Source organism: Bos mutus, chromosome 21, assembly GCF_027580195.1.
Source record: "Bos mutus isolate GX-2022 chromosome 21, NWIPB_WYAK_1.1, whole genome shotgun sequence".
In the NCBI taxonomy this organism is placed as follows: domain Eukaryota; kingdom Metazoa; phylum Chordata; class Mammalia; order Artiodactyla; family Bovidae; genus Bos; species Bos mutus.
The window spans coordinates 26,169,890-26,196,603 of NC_091637.1; the positions used below are offsets into that span (position 1 = coordinate 26,169,890).

At 45.1% G+C, this 26,714-nt stretch overlaps 1 protein-coding gene across 1 annotated transcript in view; it reads left to right on the forward strand.

Annotated features, from left to right (window-relative positions):
* The first annotated feature begins 1,636 nt into the window (after window positions 1-1,636).
* CFAP161 (cilia and flagella associated protein 161) overlaps window positions 1,637-26,714 on the forward strand; it is a 51,591-nt gene continuing 26,513 nt past the window's right edge. The window contains exons 1-2 of the mRNA XM_070358159.1: window positions 1,637-1,804; window positions 4,017-4,123. Of these exons, the coding sequence (XP_070214260.1) occupies window positions 4,067-4,123 (57 nt within the window). The 5' untranslated portion in view covers window positions 1,637-1,804; window positions 4,017-4,066. The remainder of the gene's footprint in view (window positions 1,805-4,016; window positions 4,124-26,714) is intronic.

The following is a 26,714-nucleotide window of genomic DNA, read 5'->3' on the forward strand; positions in this document are numbered from 1 at the left end:
CCTTCCAGGGCCCTAGGAGGAGCCCTGGGAATGTGTGTACATGGCTGTGTGTGTTTGCACAATCTGAACAGACATGATATTTTTAACCACCTCTGGTTAGGATTGCTATCTCTTTCCACTCTGACTTCCTCTCTATTCATTTCCCTTTGTGTCACTTGGCGTTGGAGTGACTCAGGTCTATTTGGGATCTGGAATGGACTTGGCGATGCACCTAGCTTGGGTTTGGTGGGAAACATTTTTGTGATTCACAGTCCTTTGCAAGTAGAGTGACATCCTCGCTCCCCATCCTCCATATAGGGATGGTTTTCAGGAACACTCATTGTCTGATTTGTCAGGACCATGTGGCCACCAAGGGTAGGGACAGGCGTTGTACCCTGTGTGAATATACCCTGCAGCCACCAGCACAGGATGTACGTGGATACTGGGGGAGAAACAAAGTTTGAAATAGACTCAAACTCGGCTGAGCTTGTTTTCCACATGCAACTGTAACATAAAGTCCATTCCAAGAGATCTGCCCAAATCAGGAAAACAAATTCTGGTTTAAACTTATGACCAATGAATGGAGATAAATTTCTCTCATATATGAAAAAAACTTGACCAACAGGTTTTCCTCAATTTTACCATTCTAAAACTGTATGTGATATTGCTAATAATGAGTTGTGATGCTGAAAAAAACTTTTACAACCCATGTCAATCCTAAAGGAAATTAGTCCTGAATATTCATTGAAAGGACTGATGCTGAAGCTGAAGCTCCAGTACTTTGGCCACCTGATATGAATAGCTGGCTCAATCTAAAAGACCGTGATTCTGAGAAGATTGAGGGCAGGAGGAGAAGAGGGCAACAGAGGATGAGATGGTTGAATGGCATCATTAACTCAGTGGACATGAGTTTGAGCAAACTCAAGGAGACGGTGAAGGACAGCAAAGCTTGGCGTGCTGCAGTCCATGGGGTCACAAAGAGTTGGACACAACTTAGCAACTGAACAACAATGATAGTAATAAACAATTTTGATCAGCCATGCCAGAGAGAAGACTGAATTTATTTTTTATTCTTGCTACAGAAAAGGATACTGAAAACTGTCATCATATGGAAAAGATACCAAAAAGCATGCAGCTAAAGATGTGGGGGGAAAAGTATTACAGTGGGGTGTCAGGCAAGCAGGGTTTTTTTTGTGTGAAAAAAATTTTTTTTTCAATTTTGTGAATTTGTGGTCTTTTTTTTTAAAATTTTGTGAACTTGTTGCATTTTTGGCTCTTTAAACAATGGTAATTTATTTTGATTCCCACTCCCTGCTCCCAACGCTTCCCAGGTGGTGAAGTGGTAAAAAATCTGCCTGCCAATGCAGGAGACACAAGAGACACAGGTTCCTCATTCCCTGGGTCGGGAAGATCCACTGGAGAAGGAAATGGCAAGCCACTCCAGAATTAATTGCCTGAGATCCCATGGACAGAGGAGCCTGACGGGTTGCAAAGAGTCCAAGGGGTTGCAAAGAGTCGGATTCGACTTAGCACACACCTACCCACCCCACCCCACCCCCACCATTTTTGAAAAGGCCATTCTCATACCTAGTTTTGTTTTGGTGATTTCATATTCTTCCTCTTAAAGATGGTTCCTTAATTTGTTTAAGCTTCAGGTGTCACGAGCCTGGATCAGCCTTGGTCATCCATTCTGTGTTCCGTGTTATACATCACTGGAGCTGGCAGACTTGGTCCTTGCACATGAGGGTTTTACAGTCTTGCTAAAATAGTCATCTTCCATCTCTGAGGACTGTTCTGGTGAAATGGAGTCTCCTCCTTGCTACAGGTAAGAGTATCCTTGTTTGGAACTCTTTTGGGTTTGACTTGAAACACTGCATCATTTTTGGCCTACACTCCTGGAAATTATCCCAAACAAATAATTTGAAAGGAGAAAAAGCTCCACCTTCATTGTCATTGTCCATTTTGTAACCCAAAGTGGGGTCTGGCTGCTTGCTTCTCAAAAGCCATTAAAGAAACCAGGTTGGTGGAAAGGAAAATATTTTATTTTGGTGGGGAGAAGTGGAACAGACTGCTGTCCAACGGCTGACTCCCCTGACTGACAACCAGGGGACAATAGCTCTTATAGGCTGAGTGAGTGGGCTCCATGAAGAAATAGCACAATCAGATACGACAATCATCTTGAAACTGGTCATCAGTGGTCTGACCAGCATCATCTTGACTGTTTTAAGTACAGTTAATCATCAGTTCTGGGGTCAATTTTTTCCCATTTCCTTAAGGCTAGTTCTCGGAATTCTGGCAGCTTATGTCATGGCTACAGTCTGGTTATGTAGTTAACATTATGTAGTTAACTTCTTCTACATGGTGACAGTTTTAGTATCTATAAGACATCTCACAGGATATGGCTCAGAATATTATCTATAGCCCTTGAGAAGGAAATAATAAATAAAGGTCTTTGATTTTGCTTAATGACTACATTATTATTATTTGGTTTCCTCTGACTGTTTTCCTTTATTTCCGCATGTTCTCACTTCTCTGATTTAACTTATTCTTTGGCTAAAGTTTAACCATAGACAAAAGGCAGGCAGAGGACGTGGGGCACAAGGACCATAGGGTTCTTCACCTTTTCAATTTTACTATGTAAAATCTGTAAGGCATCTTAAATATCCAACCCCCAGGGAATTATTTAGAAAATAATGGTGCCTTCACACACATCTTCTCTTCCCAACTGGGCCATCAACTTGGGAAAAATATGTATACAGTTGTCCCATAATATATCCTCAAGGGGTTGGCTCCAAGACCCCTATGGATACCAAAATCCAGCAATGCCCAAATCCCTTATATAAGATGTCCTAGAGCACATTCTCCCACATACATTAAATAAACTCTGCATTCCTTATAATAGTTAATACAATATAAATGCTAGGTAGATAATAGTAAACAGCAATGCAAATGCTATGTGAATAGTTGCCAGTGCAGGGCAAAAATCAAGTTTTGCTTTTTGGAACTTTGTGGCGTTTTTCAAGTATATTTTTTTTTATTTATTTTATTTTTTGGCTATGGTGGGCTGCACGCAGGCTTTTCTCTGGTTGCAGTCAGTGGGGGTTTGTCTTCATTGCTGTGCATGGGCCTCTGATTGTAGTGGCTTCTCTTGTTGCAGAGCACAGGCTCTAGGGCACAGGCTCAGGAGTTGTGGCACATGGGTTTAGTTGCTCCGTAGCATGTGGGATCTTCCTGGACCAGGGATCGAACCTGTGTCTCCTGAATTGGCAGGTAGATTCTTTACCACTGAGACACCAGGGAAGCCCCTCATTTCAAATGTTTTTGATCCTGAGTTGGTTGAATCTGTAGATTCGGAACCCGTGGATGCAGAGGACTGACTGTATACCATATTGAATTAACAGACGTTACAAAATGCCCTGCGCACTGACAGCAGTGTGTGAAACTGTCTGTTCGGATGGTGATTGGAAGCGAATGGGGAGTGGTTGTTACAGCAATGTAGGATTGTGGGGGCTTTTGTCTTCTCTGTGTTTTCTTCAGTGCAGCCATGCTGCTTTTATGTTTGTTTCCAAAGGAGGGGCATCCAGATGCCTTGGTGCTGCTGTCTGGGCTCTTCCCATTTGACTTTTTTCTTTCCTCTGCACAGTCTGATCTCCCCAACCTATGTGTGTTCCTACAGGAACACACGCACATGCCCGCGTGCACACACCCACCCATACCCACACCCCATTCTTTTTTTTTAAGATTTTTTTTTTATGTGAACCATTTTTTAAAGTCTTTATTGAATCTATTACAACTTGCTTTTGTTTTATGTTTTGGATTTTTGGCCCCAAGGCATGTGGGCTCTTAGCTCCCCCATCAGGGCTTGGCTGACACACTGTGCCATGTGATGACAGATGACCCTGGGGAAGGTTTCAGATGCTGTTGGGACAGCAGTTCAGGGCAGAGCAGGGGGAGTGTGCGTTCCTGCCTCATAAAGTGCGTGGCTCAAGGTTAGCCATTTTCTGCACAAGGAGTTATTATTCATTTTGTCTCTGCAGTGCAGAACAGACCCAACAGAGCTAGAGTTCTGCTTCTGGCTAAAGATTACATGCTTCATGGAACAACTCAGGACTCTTGTGATGTAGGGCCAGACTTCAGGATGGAGGTAAGGCTGGTGAGACGAGGAAAGGAGACTCCTCTTTCTCTTATAGGAGCATTGAATAGAACCATAAGCACGAATTCAAGGAGCCTAAGGGGACACTGTTAGGGATACTGGGAAAGATGAGGACTCGGTGGAACTCACCACTGATGAAATGGTACCCTTTGCTAATGGGATTATGGTTCTGGAAATGACATTAAGAAAACAGAAGTCTTTAAAAAAGACTAATTAATTTGGCTGTGTCCAGTCTTAGTTGCATCGTGCAGGATCTTTCATTGCAGTGCATGGACTCTAGTTGTAGTGCGATAACTCAGTAGTTGTGGCTCAAGGGCTCACTTGTTCTGAGACATGTGAGATCTTAGTTCCCTGATTAGGGATCAAACCTGTATCCCCTGCATTGCAAGGCAGAAGCTCAACTACTGGACCGCCAGGGAAGCCCCTGGAAGACTTGCTTTAAGGAACTGGTTACTCCTTATTTTGTGATTGGTACAGTCCATTGAACTGGGTACCCAAGATAAGCCTTTGACAGAGACAAAGGAAAAGGTGATGAGAGGGGCACATTTGTGATTTCCTGAAAGATGGGCACCCAGGTGATGGGGAGAGTTGAGGGGGAGTCTGGGATGGCCAACAGTTCAGTGACATTGGGCAACCTCAGTACTCCAGTTCATGGGAAGGGAGGAGACAATGCTTAGGAGAACCTATCTCTCCTTCTTCCCCAGATGGAGTCAATGTAGTTTATTTGTTGTTCAGTCACTCAGTCATGTCCTACTCTTTGTGACCCCATGGACTGCAGCACACCAGGCTCCTCTGTCCTCCACTATCTTCCAGAGCTTGCTCAAATTCATGTCCATTGAGTCAGTGATGCCATCCAACCATCTCCTCCTCTGTCGCCCCCTTCTTCTCCTGCCCACAATCTTTCCAAGCATCAGGATCTTTTCCAATGAGTGAGCTTTTCACATCAGGTGGCCACAGGGAGCTTCAGCATCCGTCCTTCAAATGAATATTCAGGGTTGATTTCCTTTAGGATTGATTGGTTTGATCTCCTTGCAGTCCAGGGGACTCTCAAGAGACTTCTCCAACATCACAGTTCAAAAGCATCAATTCTTCAGTGATCAGCCTTCTTTATGGTCCAACTCTCACAATGTAATTCATTGATTAATTGATTGATTGATTAGCTTTTATTGAGCTAGGGCTTCCTTATTCTGAACGCTGGGAATATAGAAATGAAGTGTCCTTTCAGAAGCTCTTGAGAACTCTTGGAGAGTTCTTTGAGGTAATATAAATACAAGAAGACAAGGCAAGACTCATTGTTACTGAGAGGAGAGACACCATAGGTGAGCCCAAGTGAGTAATGTCCCCAGGGAGGTAGCACTTGCTGATGCACACATGCTTTCCCCTGGCAACAAGAGACTTGCCGGGGACACACACATGACGACTCAAGAACAGGACCAGTCACTGGTAGAATGAAAGTTCAAACCCAAGTGAGGATGGAGCAGCTATGACACACAACATTTCAATGCTAAATTATTTTCAGAGTGGATATAGAAAATCTCTGCCCAATGAGATCATGAAATTAAATATAAGGAGCTTTCACATTGAGTTACTTGCTCTATTGACCAAATGTTCAACAGCTTTGCTGGGGAGAGAGAGCATGAAGAAATGGGCTTGTGTTCTAATGAGAAAAACATTCAGGTTAATTGTGGGATGAACACTCATTCTTAAGTAACGAGAAGGTTTGCAGACTTTGTTCCAGGAGGTCTGGAAGGAGGGAGCAAAAAGGGGGAACCAGCCTCTCTTGTGGCTGGAAACTAGACGAATGACTTCTCACTTGACTATGTAACAGAGATCACAGGGCCTTGTTTGAATTCCTTTTCTCACTGGGGGCTCAGGGGGTAGGGACTCAAGAGTTAAGGGTCTTTTCCACTGAGCCCCAAAAGAAGAGGCTTGGATAAGAGCCATGCAATGGAAACCACCCAGTGAAAGACCTGCAAGAAGCTGAGGGTTGGTTAGAATCTTCTCTGTCTCCCAGACACCAAGATGCCCTCTGTTTAAAGTGAAGAACCAGAAAGCTAATTATGACAGTGGAAATCAGAACTGCAATTGCCTTTGTTGAAAGTGAAAGTGTTAGTTGCTCAGTTGTGTCCCACTCTTTGTGACCGCATGGACTGTAGCCTGCCAGGCTCCTCTGTCCATGGAATTCTCCAGGGAAGAATACTGGAGTGGATTGCCATTTCCTTCTCCAGGGGATCTTCCCAACCCAGGGATCGAACCCAGGTCTCCTGCATTGCAGGCAGATTCTTTACCATCTGAGCCATCAGGGAAGCTCGCCTTTGTTGAGGACTCAGGGAATATTTCTTCTAAGATTTTTTTTTTCTACATGGACAATTTTTGAAATCTTTATTGAATTTGTCACAATATTGTTTCTGTTTTATGTTTTGTTTTTTTTGGCCATGACACATGTGGGCTCTTAGCTCCCTGACCACGGATTGAACCTGTACCCTCAGCATTGGAAGGTAAAGTCTTAACCACTGGGACATCAGGGAAGTCCCTGGACTTAAGAATTGATTGGAAAGGGGGCATGATGGAATTCTGGGGGGCTGATAGACTATTTCTTTTTAAACTTATATATTTTTTTATTTATTTGGCTGTGCTGGGTCTTAGTTACGTCCTGTGGGGTCTAGTTCTCTGAACAGGGATCAAACCTGGGCTCCCTGCATTGGGAGCAGAGTTTTAGCCACTGGACCACCAGGGAAGTCCCCTGGTTGTATTCTTTGTCTCCAGGGAGACATACATGTTTTTCAAATTCATCCCATCATATACACAAGAGATGGGCATTTCACTGTATGTAAACTTTACCTTATTAAAGATATGTAGCATTAGGAGGGAAAATTATTTTAAAATATGCCTCATGGCTCATACTTCAAAAGGGAAAGACAAACCTCAGACTGCAACCCCAACCTTGAGAGAGTGACAAGACAGGTAACATACAAGCCCAGATGCTGGAGACTGGGGATTGGAGATCCGGCTCTGCTGGCTGTTCACTGTGGACAGCTGTTTACCTCTGTCCTTCTTGATAAAGTAAGGGGATTTTACAAGGAGGTGGCTAAACTCTGGCCATCTGAGACGTCCCGTCCCCACTTTCTGAGACAGCGGCTGGGCCGGATGAGCCATGGGTGTGACCCAATTTGGTGGTTCTTGTGATTCGAATCTTTTCCACATGTCTGGTGTCAGCCCAGCACAGGGAGCGGAGAGCACGGGGCAATGCGATCTGTCCAGGAAGTCCTGGGCTCCGTCGTTGCTAAAATTAGAACCAGGCTGCAGCTCAGATCAAGGCCATTCCTTTCCCAGCCCCTCGGTGAGCTCACGCTTCTCTCTCCACCCTGAGCCACACAAATGCGCTCATAATTATAGCAGCCGTCACGTGGGTGCCAGATGACCTTGTGCCCGGGAGACAGCAAACAGCAAGGGAGCTCTAGCCCTGCAAAGAGACAGAGCCCCTCTCCTTGTTATTTTTAGTATCTTATTTAACCTTTTTTTTTTTTTTTTTGCCACACACTCAAGGCATACATGTTCTAAGTTCCCCCACCAGGGATTGAACCCATGCCCCCTGCATTGAAAGTGGGGAATCTTAACCACTGAACTGCCAGGGAAGTCCCAACCCTGTCCCTTTTAGACAAGGTGAGGAGTAGGTAGAAAGAGAACAAAAAAAGAGGGAAAGAAGACAAAAGCCATGCTTAACTCTTTGCTCCTGTGCAGTGTGTACCCATGGGCTTCCCCAAAGATAAAGAAAACACTCAAAAAAAAATCTCAAAAAAAAAGCATTTATGATCTTTCCTGATCAGGGATTTTAGTAGCTTGCCTCTATCTGTAAGCAGAGTAGATCTGAGTCTCAGCTTTGTTGCAGATGAACCAGGATCTTGAGCAACTTCCCTAATTGGCTGGACCTCTGTTTCATTACAAGCAACACAGAGAAATTCAACTCAAAGGTTATTCGGGGATAGGGAACGAAGTGAAGTATACGAGAGCACCCAGAAGGTGCTCGGGTAGAGTGACTGAACCCAGGTCTAGTTGGAAACATTTGTGGGTGATTTTCTGTTCTGGCTGGTCTTAGATTCAGCCTCAGGAGATCTTACTACATTGGAAGCTGCTCTGAGGGTTATTTCTTTATTCCATATTTTCCCAGTCCCCTTCTAGGTTTTCATGAAGAGAGCAGTTCCGAGGGTACTCTGACCATGAGTGGTAACAAGTAGCTTCTTTTTGAATTTTAGTTTTTGGCCAAGTGTCATGTGGGATCTTAATTCCCAGACCAAGGATCAAACCAGCGCCCCCTGCATGGAAGTTTGGAGTCTTAACCACTGGACCACCAGAGCAGTCCTGATAAGTAGTTTCTTTGTTGTTGTTGTTCAGTCTCTCGGTTGTGTCCAACTCTTTTGACCCCATGGAGTGCAGCCCACCAGGCTTCTCTGTTCATGGGACTTCCCAGGCAAGAATACTGGAATGGGTTGCAGTTTGCTTCTCCAGGGGATCTTCCTGACCCAGGGGTTGAATCTGCATCTCCTGCAAGTCTCCTGCATCGCAGGCAGATTCTTTACTGCTGAGCCACTGGGGAAGCCCCTAAGTAGCTTCTTAAGAGCTGCCTAACTTCCCTTGGTCCCATGGTACCCAAGATCTCAGTGCCATTTCCTCTACAATGAGAGTGGGTAGATCTGCCTGCAGAGTTGTCATGGAGATCAGATGCAGTCTCCATAGAAAGTGCCTAAGAGAGTGATGGACACAGAGAGGATGCTTAAGACAATAGTCATTTAATAGGATGAGTTATTAAGGATTTTTTTTTTAAGGAAACATTTAATCGGTTCATTAATTTGATGCTCTGAGCTGTTCAGCAGAATGAAAGCATAATATAATTTCTTTTGGGAAAACATGTGTTGCCATCTTAAAAAATCTTTTATGTATTTATTTACTTGGCTGTATCAGATCTTAGTTGCATCAAGTGGGATCTTTTAGTGGCAACATGTGAACTTTTAGTTGCCATGTGAAATCTTGTTCCCCCACCAGGGATTGAACCTGGGCCCCCTACCTGGGGAGTGCAGAGTCTTAGCCACTGAACCACCAGGTAAGTCTGATGTTTCACTTTTTTTTTTGGCCATACCACAATGCAGGTAGAAATTCCCCGACCAGGGATGGAACCCACATCCCCCGCAGAGGAGTCGTAACTACTGGATTGTCAGGGATGTCCATGTTGCAGTTTTGTACTTGACTGCCTAGCTGTTCTGACCTATAACACCACTCTTACCATTGCTACCATTAGGAGTGGTAATGACAATGGCAATGAGAAGAGTGAGAGGTTGAGGTCTGCACTGGGTTCTAGTGTCAACTTCCCCTGGAGCAGGACAGGACTTGCATCCTCACTGTGCCAGCCACCTGGTGACCCTCACCGGCACACTGGTTTTGATGCCCTCACTTCAGGCTTAAGTGGAAGTCCATCTTCAGTCTTATCAACTGGACACGCACGCATGCTAAGTTGCTTCAGTCATGTCCGATTCTATGCAACCCCACTGACTTCAGCCCCCCAGGCTCCTCTGTCCATAGGATTTTTCAGGTAAGAACACTGGAGTGGGTTGCCATGCTATCCTCCAGGGGATCTTCCTGACCCAGGGATCGAACTTGAGTCTCTTTTGTCATCTGCATTAGCAGGCAGATTCTTTACCATTAGTGCCACCTGGGAAGCCCCTATCAACTGGACACTGTTGAGTAAATGCAGAGGAAGAACTGCCCTGGCGTAGCTGCAAAATGCCCACATTGGGGCTGCCCAGGAAAAAGCCAAAGCACCTCCCAGGAAAGGGAATACAGGAGTACTTTTCCTTCTGGGTATCCTGGTGGTCCCCTCCTCGGGCTTTTTGAGGTTCCAACTCTAAACTCTCCTCTTCCATGGCACCTACTAATAAGGACAACAGGAAGCCTATCTTTCCCATGATGTCAGTGGTGGCCTGAGGTGATGATGGGATCTCGATTCTGAGGTTTCATTGGAGGCAGACATACTGAGAGACCAGCCCTTCTTCTCATCTGGAAATGCCTTCAGAGAGAAGGGTTCAGGCTTTTGGAGTCACATGAGTAAGAGGGAATAAAACTTTCAGGAGGTGCTCTAGCTGTAGAATGAGTTCCTTCCAGACACACAGATCTCAAGCTGAAAACCCCAGAGATATCTCAGCCGTGGGCTTGTGGTGAGAAGCCAATGTTCCTCAGGTACATAGGAGGCCCCAGAAAGCAAACCCTCCCATTTTTATGTGGAGACAAAGCAGCCAGCTTAGGATTGAAGATGGTCAGAGTTTTCTCTGTGGTGGCCAGAGATGGGAGCACTTAGGTTTTCATTTCTCTGTCAAAGCTATGGTTTTTCCAGTAGTCATGTACAGATGTGAGAATTGGACCCTAGAGACTGCTAAGAGCTAAAGAATTGATGCTTTCAAATTGTGGCACTGGAGAAGACTCTTGAGGGTCCCTTGGGCAGGAAGGAGACCAAACCAGTCAATCCTAAAGGAAACCAACCCTGAATATTCATTTGAAGGACAGATGCTGAAACTGAAGCTCCAATACTGTAGCCACCTGACGTGAAGAGCCGACTTATTGGAAAAGACCCTGATGCTGGGAAAGACTGAGGCCAGGAAGAGAAGGGGGAGATAGAGGATGACATGATTGGATGGCATCACTGACTCAATGGACATGAGTTGAGCAAACTCCTGAAGATGGTGAAGGACAGAGGATCCTGGTGTGCTACAGTCAGAGCGTTGCTGAGAGTTGGACACAACTTAATGGCTGAATAACAGTTCCTCCCATACAAATAAGGAGGTTGGTTAAAATGACCAACTGTCACCTATCTTTCCGGCCTGTGACACTCACAGATGGGCACCCCAATGCTCCTGGCCCCACCTGACCCAGGATGTAGGCATCCTTGTCTGCCATGTTGGTGGTCTTGCTTGGGGTCTGGTGTTACTGTCCTGAATGGCATCTTTGCCCAAGTGTCTTGTTGCCTTTCAGGACATCTGTGTGGCTCTCATATTTCTCTCAAATCTCCTTTGAGGCATGCCCTCCCGGTGAATGATGGGACCCTTGACTTCATCTGTGGAGGGACACACACTATGTCCTTGAGCACAGAGTCCTGTACACCAGCCCTTCTGGAGTTTGCCCCTTGAGAGGGGGCAGTTTCTTACCTAAACTTCTGGCTCACTCTCTGCTTCTGCCCACTTTGAGCTAGACGACACTTTGTGCAATCTGGCCACCAGGTTTTTTTTTTTTAGCTGGTCTAGGCCTTCATGGCTGCATAGTTGCAGCGAGTGGGGGCTACTCTGTAGTTGCGTTACTTGGACTTCTCATTGCCGTGGCTTCTTTTGCTCTGCAGCACTCGCTCCAGGGTGTGTGGCCTTCATTGGTTGTGGCGCATGGGCTTAGTTGCCTTCGGCACATGGAATCTTCCCAGATCAGGGATCAAACTGATGTCTCCTGCACTGGCAGGCAGATTCCCAACCACAGGACCACCAGGGAAGCCCAAGCCACTAAGATCTTTAAGATCAATCTAGATGGGGTCTTTGAGATCTTATATTAAATGGACTCATATCGACTTTTCTTTCTTTCTGGGTTCTCAGAACTTCTACAGACATAGGGAAGGCCCTGGATGCAGGCCACGCTGTCTCGTTTTCTCGCAGAAATCCCTTCTGTCTCCGAGCTGCATGGAGCAGGAGAATTGCTCTTCTGAGGACATCTGTGTCCTTTTGTAGAAAGCCAGTTGGAGATGCTGCTCCTTGGGTTACCTCATGTCTGTTATATAAGCACTCGCTTGATAAATTTCTCCTTGAACTCGGTGCCAGGAAAAATTTCTCTTTCCAATCTGATTCCAGAGGTTTTTTTTGTACAATGCAAAATACACAAGCCAGTGCGTTTCCCCTTTTCATCCAGGAAACTGAGAGATAAATCCAGCCATCTACTGTAGTAAACAACTCTTCCCAGGTGCTTTGAAGCACATTGTTCTCTTTTACTCTGGCTTTTTCTTGGAGTTGTGTTCGGTTTCTAAAGTTTCTTAGAGTCTTTCAGGAAAGAGTGAGAAGTAAATGTCCCCTAGATAAATACCATGCATGCACACATATATACATGACCCAGTTACCCCCCTTCTCACCCCTCCCCTTTTTCAGCATCACCACTGCCATGGCCCCCGTCCAGGCTCCATGCCAGGCCCTGGGAGTGCAATGATGACATGGCTCTGCCTGTGGATTGCTTACCGTTGGTCTGTTGGGAAGATAAGCATATGGACAAAGAAGTACATTCAAGGCAGCGCAGGGTTAGCACTGACATTAAGGGACAAAGAAAATGTTGGAGGAGTTCTGAAAGACAGAGCGTGCCACATGACTCTGGAAAAAGACAGCAAGATGGGAGAAGGCTTTTGGAGGCAGGATATAGCAACTGAACTGGGAATGATGAAAAGGATTTCAAAGAAAGATGGAGAAGGAAGGACATTTCTGATCAAAGGAACAGTTTGAATAAAGACTGGTATTGCAAAAAGATAGACTGTCCTCTCCCCCCATATTTGGCAAAAACATGAGGAATCTAGTTCAGTTGGTAGGTAAGACCCACGAAGGAGGCAGTGGGAGGGAGGGATCATCATACGGGGATGTGTACTTTTCAATATGGGGTTTCCCAGGTGGCCCTAGGTGGCTCAGACGGTAAAGCGTCTTCCTACAATGTTGGAGACCCAGGTTCGATCCCTGGGTCGGGAGGATCCTCTGGAGAAGGAAATGGCACCTCACTCCAGTACTCTTGCCTGGAAAATCCCATGGATGGAGGATCCTGGTAGGCTGCAGTCCATGAGGTCGCTAAGAGTCAGACAGCACTGAGCGACTTCACTTTCACTTTTCACTTTCATGCATTGGAGAAGGAAATGGCAACCCACTCCAGTGTTCTTGCCTGGAGAATCCCAGAGACGGGGGAGCCTGGTGGGCTGCCATCTATGGGGTCACACAGAGTCAGACACGACTGTAGTGACTTAGCAGCAGCAGTGGCAAAGAACCCGCCTGCCAAAGCAAGAAACTGAAGAAACCCAGGTTTGATCCCCGGTTGGGAAGATCCCCTGGAGAAGGGCATGGCATCCCACCCCAGTATTCTTGCCTGGAGAATCCCATGGACAGAGGAGCCTGGCAGGCTATAGTCCAAAGGATGGCAAAGAGTCGGGCACAACTGAAGCAACTTAGCATGTACTTTGCAATTGATGTCTTCCCTGGTAGCTCAGCTGGTAAAGAATCTGCCTACAATGCAGGAGACCCTGGTTCAATTCCTGGGTCAGGAAGATTCACTGGAGAAGGGATAGGCTACCCCTCCAGTGTTCTTGGGCTTCCTTGGTGGCTCAGCTGGTAAAGAATCCTCCTGCAATGAGGGTTCAATCCCTGAGTTGGGAAGATTCCCTGGAGAAGGGAATGGCTCTACCCACCCCAGTATTCTGGCCTGGAGAATTCCATGGACTGTATAGTCCATTGGGTCACAAAGAGTCAGACACAGTTGAGCAACTTTCACTTTCGCTTTGCAATTGATAAACACAATTTGGCTCCAATATATCAATATATCCTTTTTTTTTTTTTTTTTTTAAGTTTCATTTCTGGAATTACAGCAAGAGGGGTTTGAAGGGCCAGGCTCATGAGGCTTACCTTGGACAGAAGAATTGAAGTTTTTTTTTTTTTTCCTTAAGGGATGGTTGGGGGTGTTGATGAGGAAGAAAGGGAGGAGGCTGCGAGTGTAAATTAAAGCACTGGTTCCCTTAACAACGCCGGCAGATGGGCAGAGTTTCCGTGCCTCGTGGTTCTCAGTTCCTTTTCTGCTGCTGAAGAGGAACAAAGAGGGAGTGAGGGATCGGCGGTGATGTTTATCTTTCCAGCTCTGCAATTTCAAATGCTGGAATCCCCCAGGGTTGGGAAGAGTGGGTGTAGTCACTTCCCACCGTTGCTGAAGGCGGAGGAGATGCGGCCACTTGGGTGGGGAAGAGGGGGTGTGATTTCCTCCCAAATAGGATATTTATCTCCCCAACGGGAGGCTGCAGAGAGTCATCAAGGACTTATCACCAGAAGCAGATGACCAGAGAGGAGCCCTGCCCAACTGTTTATCCCAGAGGGAATGAGTTAGCCAGAGGAGGCAGGGCGAGGGTCATCAGCTGAGGACCAGTGACACGGAGACCTCCACTGTCATTGGTGTGTTCAAGAGGAATTCTTCCTGCCGGACCCTTCCAGGACCCTCAGCAGGATCTCAGCAGCCCCTCTCAGGACCCTTGATGACATTGGAACTAGAGGAGTGAAGGTTGCTTCTGAAGTTGAGAACAAAGGGGAATGCTGGTCCTTTCTTCCCATTGAGTCCCGAATTCTGGGATGATCATCTCAGGCCTTAGAAATCATGGGCCAGAGATTCTGAAAGTGTTATTCACTCAGTCGTGTTGACTCTTTGCGACCCCATGGACTATATAACCCCCCAGGCTCCTCTGTCCATGGGATTCTCCAGGCAAAAACACTGGAGTGGTTTGCCATTTCCTCCTCCAGGGGATCTTCCCGACCCAGGGATCAAACCCATGTTTCCCACATTGCAGACGGATTCTTTACCATCTGAGCCACCAGGGAAGCCCTGGTGATTCTGAAAGCTCCACAAATAGCCTGACCTTCCTGGTTGCTGAGATGAAGTGTCCACTCTGCACACTTAGAACATATCAATGGGAAGGAAGTCCCATCTCCCTCGTGACAAAGAAGGAAACCAAAAGACAGAGGGGCAAAAAGTATGTTAAGTCAAACTTATTAACAATACCATTTCAGAAATCCTTATTTTTTTAAATTTGTTTATTTGACTGCTCCTGGTCTTAGTTGTACCATGCAAACCTTTAGTTATGGCATGTAGGATCTTTAGTTGCAGCATGTGGGATCTAATTCCCTGACCAGGGATTGAACCCTGGCCCCCTGAATTGGAAGCACGAAGTCTTAGCCACTGGGCCACCAGGGAAGTGCTTCCAAATCCTTGTTTTTAAAACTATTTTAGTAGACATGAAGGTCTTCTTCATGTCTGTCATATTTCTTTTTTTTTTTCCTTTTATTTATACAAGGAATTACTTCTCTGCACCCATGTTGTCATCTATGAAATGGGGGTGACCTTTATCTCATAGATCTGTGAGATTAAAGTAAGTAAGACAATGATGTGCATGCTCAGTCATGTCTGACTCTTTTCAACCCCGTGGACTGTAGCCCTCTAGGCTCCTCTGTCATGGGATTTCCCAGACAAGAATACAGGAGTGGGTTGCCATTTCCTGCTCCAGGGGATCTTCCTGATGAAGGGATCAAACTGGGGTCTCCTGCATTGGCAGGTGAATTCTTTATCACTTCGCCTGCTTATTTGGAAGTCCCAAATAAGACAATACACACATATAAAGTGTTAAAAATGGTTTCTGAACATGCTATAGAAGTTATTGTAGGGAGAAATTTTCAATTTTTATTTTCTTCCACTTCTGCCTGCCTCTTAGGTTTTTGGTATAGTCTGGGATTTTTGACTACGAAAAAAAATTCAAATTGAATGTTCATTATTATTAAGTACTTTTTCTTTGAGAATGACATAACAGTGTATTATTTTGTCACTCTATTCACTATAATTATTTCACCTTAGTTCTATGCCTAAATTATTTTATGCTTATATTAATACACACTTTTCAGTGTTTATATAATGAGTCCTTTTATAAAACAGCCTCCTTATTATTGAGTTCTTTAACTTGATTTATAGCTCAATTGCATAATATTTTTCAGGAAAGGTACCTAACAGGCGTATTCTGAACTGATACATACCTTGGAATGTCTTTTTATTGCTTTAAATCATGGACAACAACTTGCTGGGTTTTGAAATCTTGCTTTCCACACTTTCCTCCACTCAGAGTTTTTTTGATCCAGTCAGCAAGGAGTTTGGGACCAGCTCCATTTTTATTCCTTTGCCAAAAAGTTTTATATGCCTAGATCATTACAGGCATCTTCCTTTATCCTTGGATTACAAAAAAAAAAAAAGTCTTTTTCTCTCTTAGGAATTCTCATTCTTACCAAAAAGAGGTTTAAGTTAGCCAGGTATTTTCTCCCCAAATATGCTTTTGTGACACCCTCCCCCACCACCTCCCAGCAGGCCCCCACTTGATCTGTCCTGAATGGGGATGACTCTTGTTTTCTGTGGTGGAGGAGTGGTGGAGGATTGGCTCATCAAGTCTGTGTTACAATTCAAGGATTTGGCCACCAGCTTGGTTGGCTCAAGGTCAGAGTTTAGGAAATCCTTAGATTGGTACGTTTCATTTTTCATAATGCTACTTTACTGGAGCAAAGTTTCCATATCAAATTTCTGATCAGTTCAGTTTTCCTTTTGTGAAAGGGTCCAGCCTGGGCTGGTAGCCTATCATATATATATATATATATATATATTTTCTTTTCCCCCCTAAAGGTTGGAGACAGCTACTTCTATTTTGCATTTATTTATTTTTGGCTGTGCGGGTCTTCATAGCTGCACTTGTGCTTTCTCTGATTACAGTGAGCAGGGGGCTACTCTCGTTGTGGTGCGAGGGCTTCTCATTGCAGTGGCTTCTCTTGTTGCAGCCCACAGACTCCAGAGCAAGGGCTCAGTAGTTGTGGTGCATGGGCTTAGATGCCCTGCACCATCTGGAATCTTCCCGGACCAGAGATTGAACCCTTGTTCCCTGCATTGGCAGGCAGATTCTTAACCACTGGACCACCAGCGAAGTCCTAGGCAATATATTTCACAGCCCACCCTGACCAATCAGAAAGAAACAGGTAGTACAGGGACAGAGGTGTAGGGACTTCCTCTTGTGTCAAATATTTATCCTTAATTGTTGAATAATGGTGGTGGAGGTGATGTTTGGGTGGCCTGGGGCCTCAGTCTGGGAAAGCTACTGCAGCAGAGGGACAGGTAAGCAGTTTGGCGTTAACAGCTATTTGCCAAACAGAATGGAAGCCAGGCAGTGTTACAACTGGAATGGTGATGCCAGCGCATGCGTGACCCTGAGTGTCAAGGATAACTCCTTTGGCCTGTCCCTCCAGGTTCTCTATCTGCTGCTTGCTTGGGGTCCTTCTGGCAGAGATGTTTTGCAACTCTGCTTGAATACCAGTGACATCCTCCAAAGCTCAGAGTAAGGACAGACAATGACTGGACATTCTCCAGGAATCTAAGCATGTGCCTGAACTGACCACCTCACATTGCAAGCTGTACTCCTGCTCTCTTCTGTAGTAGAAGATATTGCTCTGAGGATATTTGGGGGATGGCAAGTACCATCTGTATTTTTTTGAGTCTTTTTTCTTTTTGCTGCACTGGGTCTTTGTTGCTGCACTCGGGCTTTCTCCAGTTGTGGCGAGTGGGGACTACTCTCCAGTTGCAGTGTATGGGCTTCTCCTTTCGGTGGCTTCTCTTATTGTGGAGCACAGGCTCTATGGCATATGGGCCTCAGTAGTTGCAGCCCTGAGACTTAGTTGCTCCATGACATGTGGAATCTTCCTGGACCAGGGATGGAACTCGTGTCCCCTGCATTGGTAGGTGGATTCTTAACCACTTGGACCACTAGGGAAGTCCTACCATCTGGATTTTGAACAGAGATAGGCATTTATCTCTGTTGAAGCTCGTCCTCCCCTAGAGCTGAGCCAGAGACGGACTCTATCTTTGCAGCCAAACCATTAGGAGAATGGTGCCAGGATTTACAGATTTATTTGGCAAAAATACATCCTCATCCAGAGAGAGGAGCAGAAAATAGTGGCTGAGGTCTTAGCACCTGAGCTCTGTGTCTGAGAAGGTGTGGGGACTTGGGCCATGGCCAAGTTGTCTAGGTCAGGTGCTGCACAAGACCTCGTGCAGGAAACATGGGAGGATATGGTCTCTGAAGAATATTATCCTCACTCACTCAGTCATGTCTAACTCTTTGCACCCCATGGACTGCAGCCTGCCAGGCTCCTCTGTCCATGGATTTCCCCAGCAAGAACACTGGAGTGGGTTGCCATTACATAAACCTAATATGGAATTGACTGCCAGAAATTCTGTAGACATCTGGATTGCTTCTGGAGAGTGAGGACTGCTGTCTGTGACAGGTGAACCCAAAGGACGCCGGACACCCCAACACCCAGGCTGATAGGCTAGGAGAGGTGATGGAGCAAGGGATGCCATTGGTTTGGGGTTCTTAAATTGGGTATTAATTTTGTTGTTGTTGTTGTTTAGTTGCTAAGTCGCATCTGACTCTTTGTGACCCTATGGACTGTAGCTCACTAGGCTCCTCTGTCCATGGGATTCTCCAGGCAAGAATACTGGACTGGGTTGCCATGCCCTCCTCCGGGGGATCTTCCTGACCCAGGGATCAAACCCATGTCTCTTATGTTTCCTGCATTGACAGGTGGGTTCTTTACCACTAGGGCCACCTGGGAAGCCCAGACGGTGGTGTACTATCCCCATTTTACAGGTGAGAAAACAGAGGCACAGAGAGGGGCAAAAACTTGCTCAAAGTCACCGCTTGAATACGTGATGAAGTTGGTTGTCAGGTTTTTTTCTCCTGGTGAAGAATGGGCAAGCTGACTCCTCGTCAAGTACTAAAAATCAAGAATTTTTCTGTACAGCAGAGAAAATAGCAGTAGAAATCAGCATGAAAAACCAGGGGTTGGCTCAACCAAATACTGCCAGGGGACACCCAGAAACAGGAGTTTTAGCCAACTTCCTCTCAATTTTTCATTCTCTCAAGAACACAACACATCTGAGTGGCTAGAAAGCTGTGACAGGGGCACGGGGCAGTGGACATGGCTTCAAAGACTTTAATCCAGTCTTTTTGACAACTCACCAGAGGCAAGCTGGAGTGCTGGCAGCTACTTTTTTTCTTTCCTTTTTATTTTTACTTTTTGAAATTTTTGGCTGCTCTGGGTCTTCGTTGCTGCGCTCAGGCTTTCTCAAATTGTGATGAGTGGGGGCTATTCTTTACTTGTGGTGTGTGGGCTTCTCATTGTGGTGGCCACTCCTGTTGCAGAACACAGGCTCTAGAGCCTGGGCTCAGTAGATGTGGCACATGAGCTTAGTTGCCTCAAGGCATTGTGGGATCTTCCCAGACCAGGGATCTAACCCATGCCCCCTGCATTGGCAGATGGATTCTTAACCACTGGACCACCAGGGAAGTCCAACAGCTACTTTCAAGACAGGGCATTCGGAACCCCTTTAGGGGAGGAGCTAGGATTGAAATGAAGTTCAAGGTCACCCACATGAGGTAGACCCATATTTTGTTACCAGCGTGGCAGCAATGGACATGGGTGCAGACTGAAAGCTCTCAGAGAGTCTCTCCTCGGTGTTGACGAGTTGTGCCTTTTAGGAAAGAGTTTTGGATCATGGACTCTGGCCAGCTGGAGTCCTAGCCCAGTAGGTACAGCTCTGCCCAGCTGCTCCAGATTCTTCCCACAAGGCAGCCGCCCTGGAAACCCAAGCCTTTCCCACCAGGATTGGCAAAGTCATGGGCAATGACCCAAGAACAAAAGAACTGGAGACACTTGCCAGGTAGAGCCGGACCGTAGATCATTACCACTTCATTCTGTAGGAGGTCATTGGTCGTGTTCCCCGAGACGAACTTACAGGAAAGGGGCATGTTAGTGAATCTAGAATTTCTGGACAAGTTGTGAGAGTGAGAGAAACAGTGGGCAGGTTGTTATACAGGCTTGGTGGGTGCAGCTGAGCATACTTCTCTGGGAAAGCCAGACTCGCTGTTGTTGCCAACAGGCTGTGGAGTTGGGTTCAGCCCTGTTGCCAGCTCTGCTTGTGTGCCAGCTGGGGTGTGAGGTCAGATAGGAGCTGAGGACAATGGGAACTGGTTCCTTCTGTGCCCTGGGAGTAGGGTGAGGAAATGGGTTGAGATAGCCCCAGCCTGAGCCGTGGAAAGTCTCAAGGGCTGGAAGGAGACACACACAGGGGGACTGGGAGCTCCAGAGAAGGGGTTTCCTCCCACAGGGGGGCCTTACTCTGGACCACAGGAATACAGCTCCCATGAGTTGCAAGGCACACTTCTGACCGTCTATGGACTGTTCTAGAATTATTATTTTTAGAGTTCACACACTGAGGAATCATATAAAAGGATTCTGTCCAAATGCCCTATATCAAAGTCTTATTTTTTTCCAGTCTGGAAGTGGAAAAGTTAAAAGAATTCTCCCTCATAAAAATACTCCCCCCACCCCCCACCCCCACATCATGGGCTAGTGACAAGTCGATTTTTAAAAAATTATTATTTATTTATTTACTAAAGAAATTTTTTTGTCGCCATGCAGCATGGCACGTGGGATCTTAGTTCCCTGAATAGGGGTTGAACTGGTGCCCCCTGATCTGGACCCCAATAAACTCACTTTTTGACCTCAAAAAAACCCCACAAACAAAAAAACAGAAGTCATTAGATTAGGACCCTCCATAATCTATTGTGACCTCTTTTAAACTTGCTTACATCTGTGTAGACCCTATGTTTAATGTCATGCTCATAGGTACCAGGGAAACCCAAACAGCAGAGAGATGTCATTCAACCTGGTACACATGGGCATCTCTTCATGTAAACAAATAAGTATAGATACTCAGACCCTGAGGCTAAGAAAGATTGAAGGCAAAAGTAGAAGGGGACAGCAGAGGATGAGATGGTCAGATGGCATCACCAACTCAATGGCCATGAATTTGAGCAAGCTCAGGAGGATATTGGAGGACAAGGAGCTGCAATCCATGAGGTCGCAAAGAGTCACACATGACTTAGTGACTGAACAACAACAGATACTCATTATTATTTTTGAAGACAGCATAGTATTTTACCAGAGATATGTATCACTACTTACTTAAACCTATCTCCTAAGGATTGACATCTAGGTAATTTTATTTTTCGTTTTGGCTGTTTTCAGCATCTGTTTGATATACACCCTTGTACATAGATTTTATACTTGTGTCATTATTTTTCTTAGAGAAGTACCATAAATTGGGTTGATAATCCAAAGGGCATGTGTTTTTATTATTTTGCCATCTCTCTCTCTTTCTTTTTTACATTTTTATCTTGCTATCTCTCTCATCTTTTTTTTTTTTTAACATTTTTATTTTACAATCTCTTTTAATTTTTGGCCACCTGGCATGCTAGATATTAGTTCTCCAAACAGCGATCGAACCCTAACCTCCTGCATTGGAAGGCAAAGTCTTAACCTCTGGACCACCAGGGAAGATACAGTCAACATGTTCTTTTGAGCACCTATATATGAGGCTGTGTGCTAAGCACTAAGGATGTACTAATGAAACACAAAGTCCTTGACCTCAAGGAGCTTACACTGGTTCAAATTGCTCAGGTCCAATAAAAACTTCTAATCACAGCAATTTGCAGGGAAAACACAAAGTGAGTTGAGAGCCAAGGGAGAGGCAAATGGCTCCAGTCTCAGGATGTTGTTGAGGGAGATGACTTTTGGGATTGTCTTGATGAATGAGTAGATTACTTGGGGAAGTAAGTGTCTTGAGTAAGGAGATTCAAATAGAGGAAACATCAAGGGCAATACAAGCATCCTTCTGGGAAACCTCAACTATTTTGATATTCTTAGAACATAATGTAAAACAGTGTCATTTATAGGAGGTGATACTATTAAAAGTAGACAATGGTTTAATAGGCTTTTGACATTTTCTGGTTCTTAACTTCCATGTTTATCACTTCTAAGAAGATACATTGTAATGTCTAGAAACCCAGCTCACCAAATCCCTTTGGGAACAGAGACCCACTTGTAAATTGGGGTCTCCTGTCTGAGTCCATAGACCATCTTATCCCTGTGTGATTTCCTCCTTACGGACAAAGAACTGTACCTGGGAGGTGCCACACGAGGGCGCAGTTGCCTAGTTATGGAATTGAACTCGCCTCTAGAGAAAGGTCAGAAAAGACCTTGTCCTCACAAGCTTTTCTGGTTGACAGACGATGAGAAACGGTCCAAAGTGGTTATATAAAAGCTGCAGACATCTGCTGAGTGAGGTGCTTGGGGCAGTGTGAGCAGAGAGTTGACTCCCATTCTTGATCCTAACTTCTCGAACCACTGAGACATTTTATCACTAGTCCTGCTGTTGGGACACAATTCAGAGTTTTCGTTTAGGTATGGAATACCACTGGGCCAGAATGCCTTCAGAAGATTTTCTTTTTTTTGCTATTATAAAAAATTGCATGGTCATTATAGGAAAAAAAAAGCATTTTCCTATGGAAAGCCTGATACCCCCTCCATATCAGCCGTGTATATGTGGGTTAAATATGTGTATAGTTGATATATGTATAGATTATGTAGGCTAGACATGTGTATGATTATATATGATGGGCTCCCAGGTGGTGCTAGTGGTAAAGAACTCACCTGCAAATGCAGGAGACACAAGAGATGCAGATCAGAAAGATCCCATAGAGAGGGGCATGGCAATCCACTCCTGTATTCTTGCCTGGAGAATCCCATGGACTGAGGAGACTGGTGGGCTATGGTCCATAGGGTCGCAGAGTCAGACACGACTGAAGTGACTTAGCACACACATGAATGATTATACACAGTACTATATATTGTATTCGGAGAAGGCAATGGCACCCCACACCAGTACTCTTGCCTGGAAAATCCCATGGACGGAGGAGCCTGGTGGGCTGCAGTCCATGGGGTCGCTAAGAGTCAGACACGACTGAGCGACCTCACTTTCACTTTTCACTTTCATGCTTTGGAGAAGGAAATGGCAACCCACTCCAGTGTTCTTGCCTGGAGAATCCCAGGGACGGGGGAGCCTGATGGGCTGCTGTCTATGGGGTCACACAGAGTCGGACACGACTGAAGCGACTTAGCCGCATATATTGTATTATATTTAGCATATATGCATATGTTACATATACATTTATGAATGGATCATCACACGTTTATAAATTATATCATTTTTCCTATGAATACACATTTTAAAATGTCCATTTAAAAATACACATTTTAGGGAATTCCCTGGAGGTCTAGTGGTTAGGATTCCTTGCTTCCAAGGTAAGGGACACAGGTTCAGTCCCTGATTGGAGAACTGAGATCCTGCATGCCTTGCAGCATGGCTAAAAAAAAAAAAAAAAAAAAGTAAAAATATATGTTAAAAAAATATACATTTGAATCATAAAATGGACATCTTACATTATAAGCTCTTTTATAGTCTCATTTTAGTTTACTATCCTATGAACATCTCCCAAATACCTTCTCGGATATTCTCAGGGTATTTATCAAATTTGAATAAACAATATCCCTACCCTAGTTGAAGCCATAGTTTAGTGTAGTTCACAGAAGTTCCTTAAAGACACTGAAGGAGAAATTCAACCACTCAAGGACTGTGGTGCGTGTAATTTCTCTCCCTATTTCTTGGAGGGTGTGAGAGCTGTATGATTCATGGAGTGCTGAATTTTGAGTCAGTGGGTCCAGGATTCTACCCAGGCCATGCATGGGCATTGGCTCTGTGCTTTTGGGCAGTTCAGGCCACCTATTGGCCCACAGAGTTCGCCCCAAGAGAAGGCAGAATGACACCTTCAGAGGTAATTAACTCTCTATATGGAATTTTTCTACCACACAGAGCCCTAATATTAAACATTACCACTGTTGCTGTCTACATTGGGATTATGTACAGAAAAAATGCTTCATCTCCCAGTCTCATACTCAGAACCTTAGAGTTGAAGAGAAGGAATTAGTAGAAATCCTGGGATCACTAGCTCTCTGTCCTTAGCCACTTCTCTTCCCCTGGCTGGGTCTTTGTTTTCTCTTTTATTAAATGAAATATCCCTTGGACTTCAAACTTGTGAATCTTGCAAACAGAGAAGTCCTTGATCAAGCCATGCCTGATATCAATATTTGCAATTCAATGAGCAGCAATATCTAGTGAGTGCTTACCTGTCCTGTACACTGTGCCAAGGGTGTTACATGTGGGCTCCCATTTATGCCTCTCAATAACCATAGGAAGTGGGTATTATTATTTCCTCATTTTACAGATGGAGAAACTGAGTCACAAAGAGGTCATGACCTTGCTTAAGGGTCCCACAGGCTGCCAGTGGTTAGTTCTGGGGATCTGCACTAGGAATGTTCGGCTCCAGAGCTTGTGTTTTAATTCACAGAGCTGGCTACAGGGCACAGATTTATTTTCCAACCTCCTGTAATGGTAATTTTCAAGTGAAATGATGTGTGTAAAGTGATGTGACACCTGGGGATGCTATAAAAATACAATACAAGGCCCTATTTTTCTCTGGTTTCTCTCCTTTCTTTCTTCCTCCTCTCTTCCTGCATTCTCGTGGTGGCTTTCATTTCTGGCTCCTATGCTAACTTGACTATTTCCCGTAACCTTTCTGTGCTTCCGTTTCCTCATTTGTGAATTGAAGGGACATTCTCTCTTTTCCCATCAGATTAAAGGAACTGGAAATGCTGACGTTTGGGGGAAATGCGTCTTTGCATTGACACTCTCCAGGAGTTCCTGGAACTGGTCGATTTCTCCATCACATTCTAGTGCTCTGTAAGTGTTCGCGTGGTTGCTTTGCTTTCAGAGCCCGTTTGTAATTTACCAACTTTCATACTGCAAAAGAATAGGAGAGATGGACCCAAATGGATTTATTCTTGTTACATTCTAAATCTTGCCCTCAATGTGTAAAATGCTTCTATTTATATCTTTCTGGGGCAATGAAGCCCAGCACTTTCTTTTCTTTGTTTAAAAAAGTTTTTATTTTATATTGGAGTTTAGCAGATTAACAATGTGATAGTTTCAGGTGAACAGCAAAGTGACTCAGCCATACACATACATGTATCCATTCTTCCCCAAACTCCCCTCTCATCCAGGCTGCCGGGTAACATTGAGCAGAGTTCCCTGTGCCACACAGTAGGTCCTTGCTGTTGTTCAGTTGCTCAGTCGTGTCCGACTCTTTGTGACCCCATGGACTGCAGCATGCCAGGCTACCGTGTCCTTCACTATCTCCCGGAGTTTGCTCACACTCATGTCCACTGAGTCAGTGATGCCATCCAACCATCTCATCCTCTGCTGCCCCCTTCTCCTTTCACCTTTAATCTTTCTCAGTATCAAGGTCTTTTCCAGTGAGTCAGCTCTTCACATCAGGTGGCCAAAGTGTTGGAGCTTCAGCTTCAGAAAAGTCCTTCTAATGAATATTCAGGGTTGATTTCCTTTAGGATTGACTAGTTTGATCTCCTTGCTGTCCAAGGGACTCTCAAGAGTCTTTTTCAGCACCACGGTTCGAAAGCATCATTTCTTTGGTGCTCAGCCTTCTTTATGATCCAACTGTCACATCTGTACATGACCACTGGAAAAACCATAGCTTTGACTATATGGATCTTTGACAGCAGACTGATGTCTCTGCTTTTTAATACGCTGTCTAGGTTTGTCATAGCTTTCCTTCCAAGGGGAAAGCATCTTTTAATTTTGTGGCTGCAGTCACTACCCACAATGGAGCCCAAAATGATGATGTAGATGGATCAGGACTTTCATTAGCCTGCCTACTCATCAAAGTGAAAGTGTTAGTCACTCAGTCATATCTGACTCTTTGCGACCCCATGAACTGTAGCCTTCCAGATTCCTCTATCCACGGGATTTCCCAGGCAAGAATACTGGAGTAGGTTGCCATTCCCTTCTCCAGGGGATCTTCCCAGGTCTTCTGCATTGCAGGTGAATTCTTTATCATCTGAGCCACCAGGGAAGCCCGAAAGCCCACCTACTTGTCAAAGGACGATTATTAGCCAACATCCTTTCAGAGAAGACTTTCCCACCTTGACCCTCTGGCACGAGGCTTCTCGTGTATACGTACTTGTTCAGCACTGTGTCTCCCTTTTGACCGCACAAAGTCAGGGCCCATGATTTCCATAGTGCTTGGCACTCAGTGGCTCTTGCATGGGTGAAGGATGGGTTCCCCCACTGCACAGTCATTTTCGAAGAGCTCCTGACCTGAGCCGTTATTATCATTCCTCTCCCTCTACTTAAGCGCACCCATCCCCTCTCATCAGGGCGTCTCCTAACTGGGCTCCCTGCTCTCTACTTGGCCCGGCTGCCTGCGATTCACAACCTATAGCCCCAGCAAACTTCCAAAGTTCCACTCTGCTCTCTGTCCACATCCTCACATTGGAAACTTTCATGGCTCTCTTTGACTTAAAGAAGGAAATTCACAGCCCTTGCCTTGGAACCTCAGGTCTCCCCGCCCCCTCTGTCTTCTCCCCACTCACATTCATTACCTTGTTGCTCCTTCCTGGCCCGAGAGACTCCAGCTTCTTTGCCCTACTGCATCCTGTTTTCTTCCTCTGGCAAGTGCGTATCTTGATTCTTTTATCTACATGTCCAAATCCTGCCCATTTTACACAGTATTATGTCATTTGAGCCACACAAAATCTCGTAAAAAGTATTCTTGCAAGATGATTCTTTTTATTTTATTATTTATTTTTTAAACTGTTGTTTATTTATCTTTGGCTGCACTGGGTCTTTGTTGCTAAACCCAGACTTTCTCTACTTGTGGCCAGTGAGGGCTACACTCCAGTTGCGGTGCAGGTGCGTGGGTTTCTCATTTTGGTAG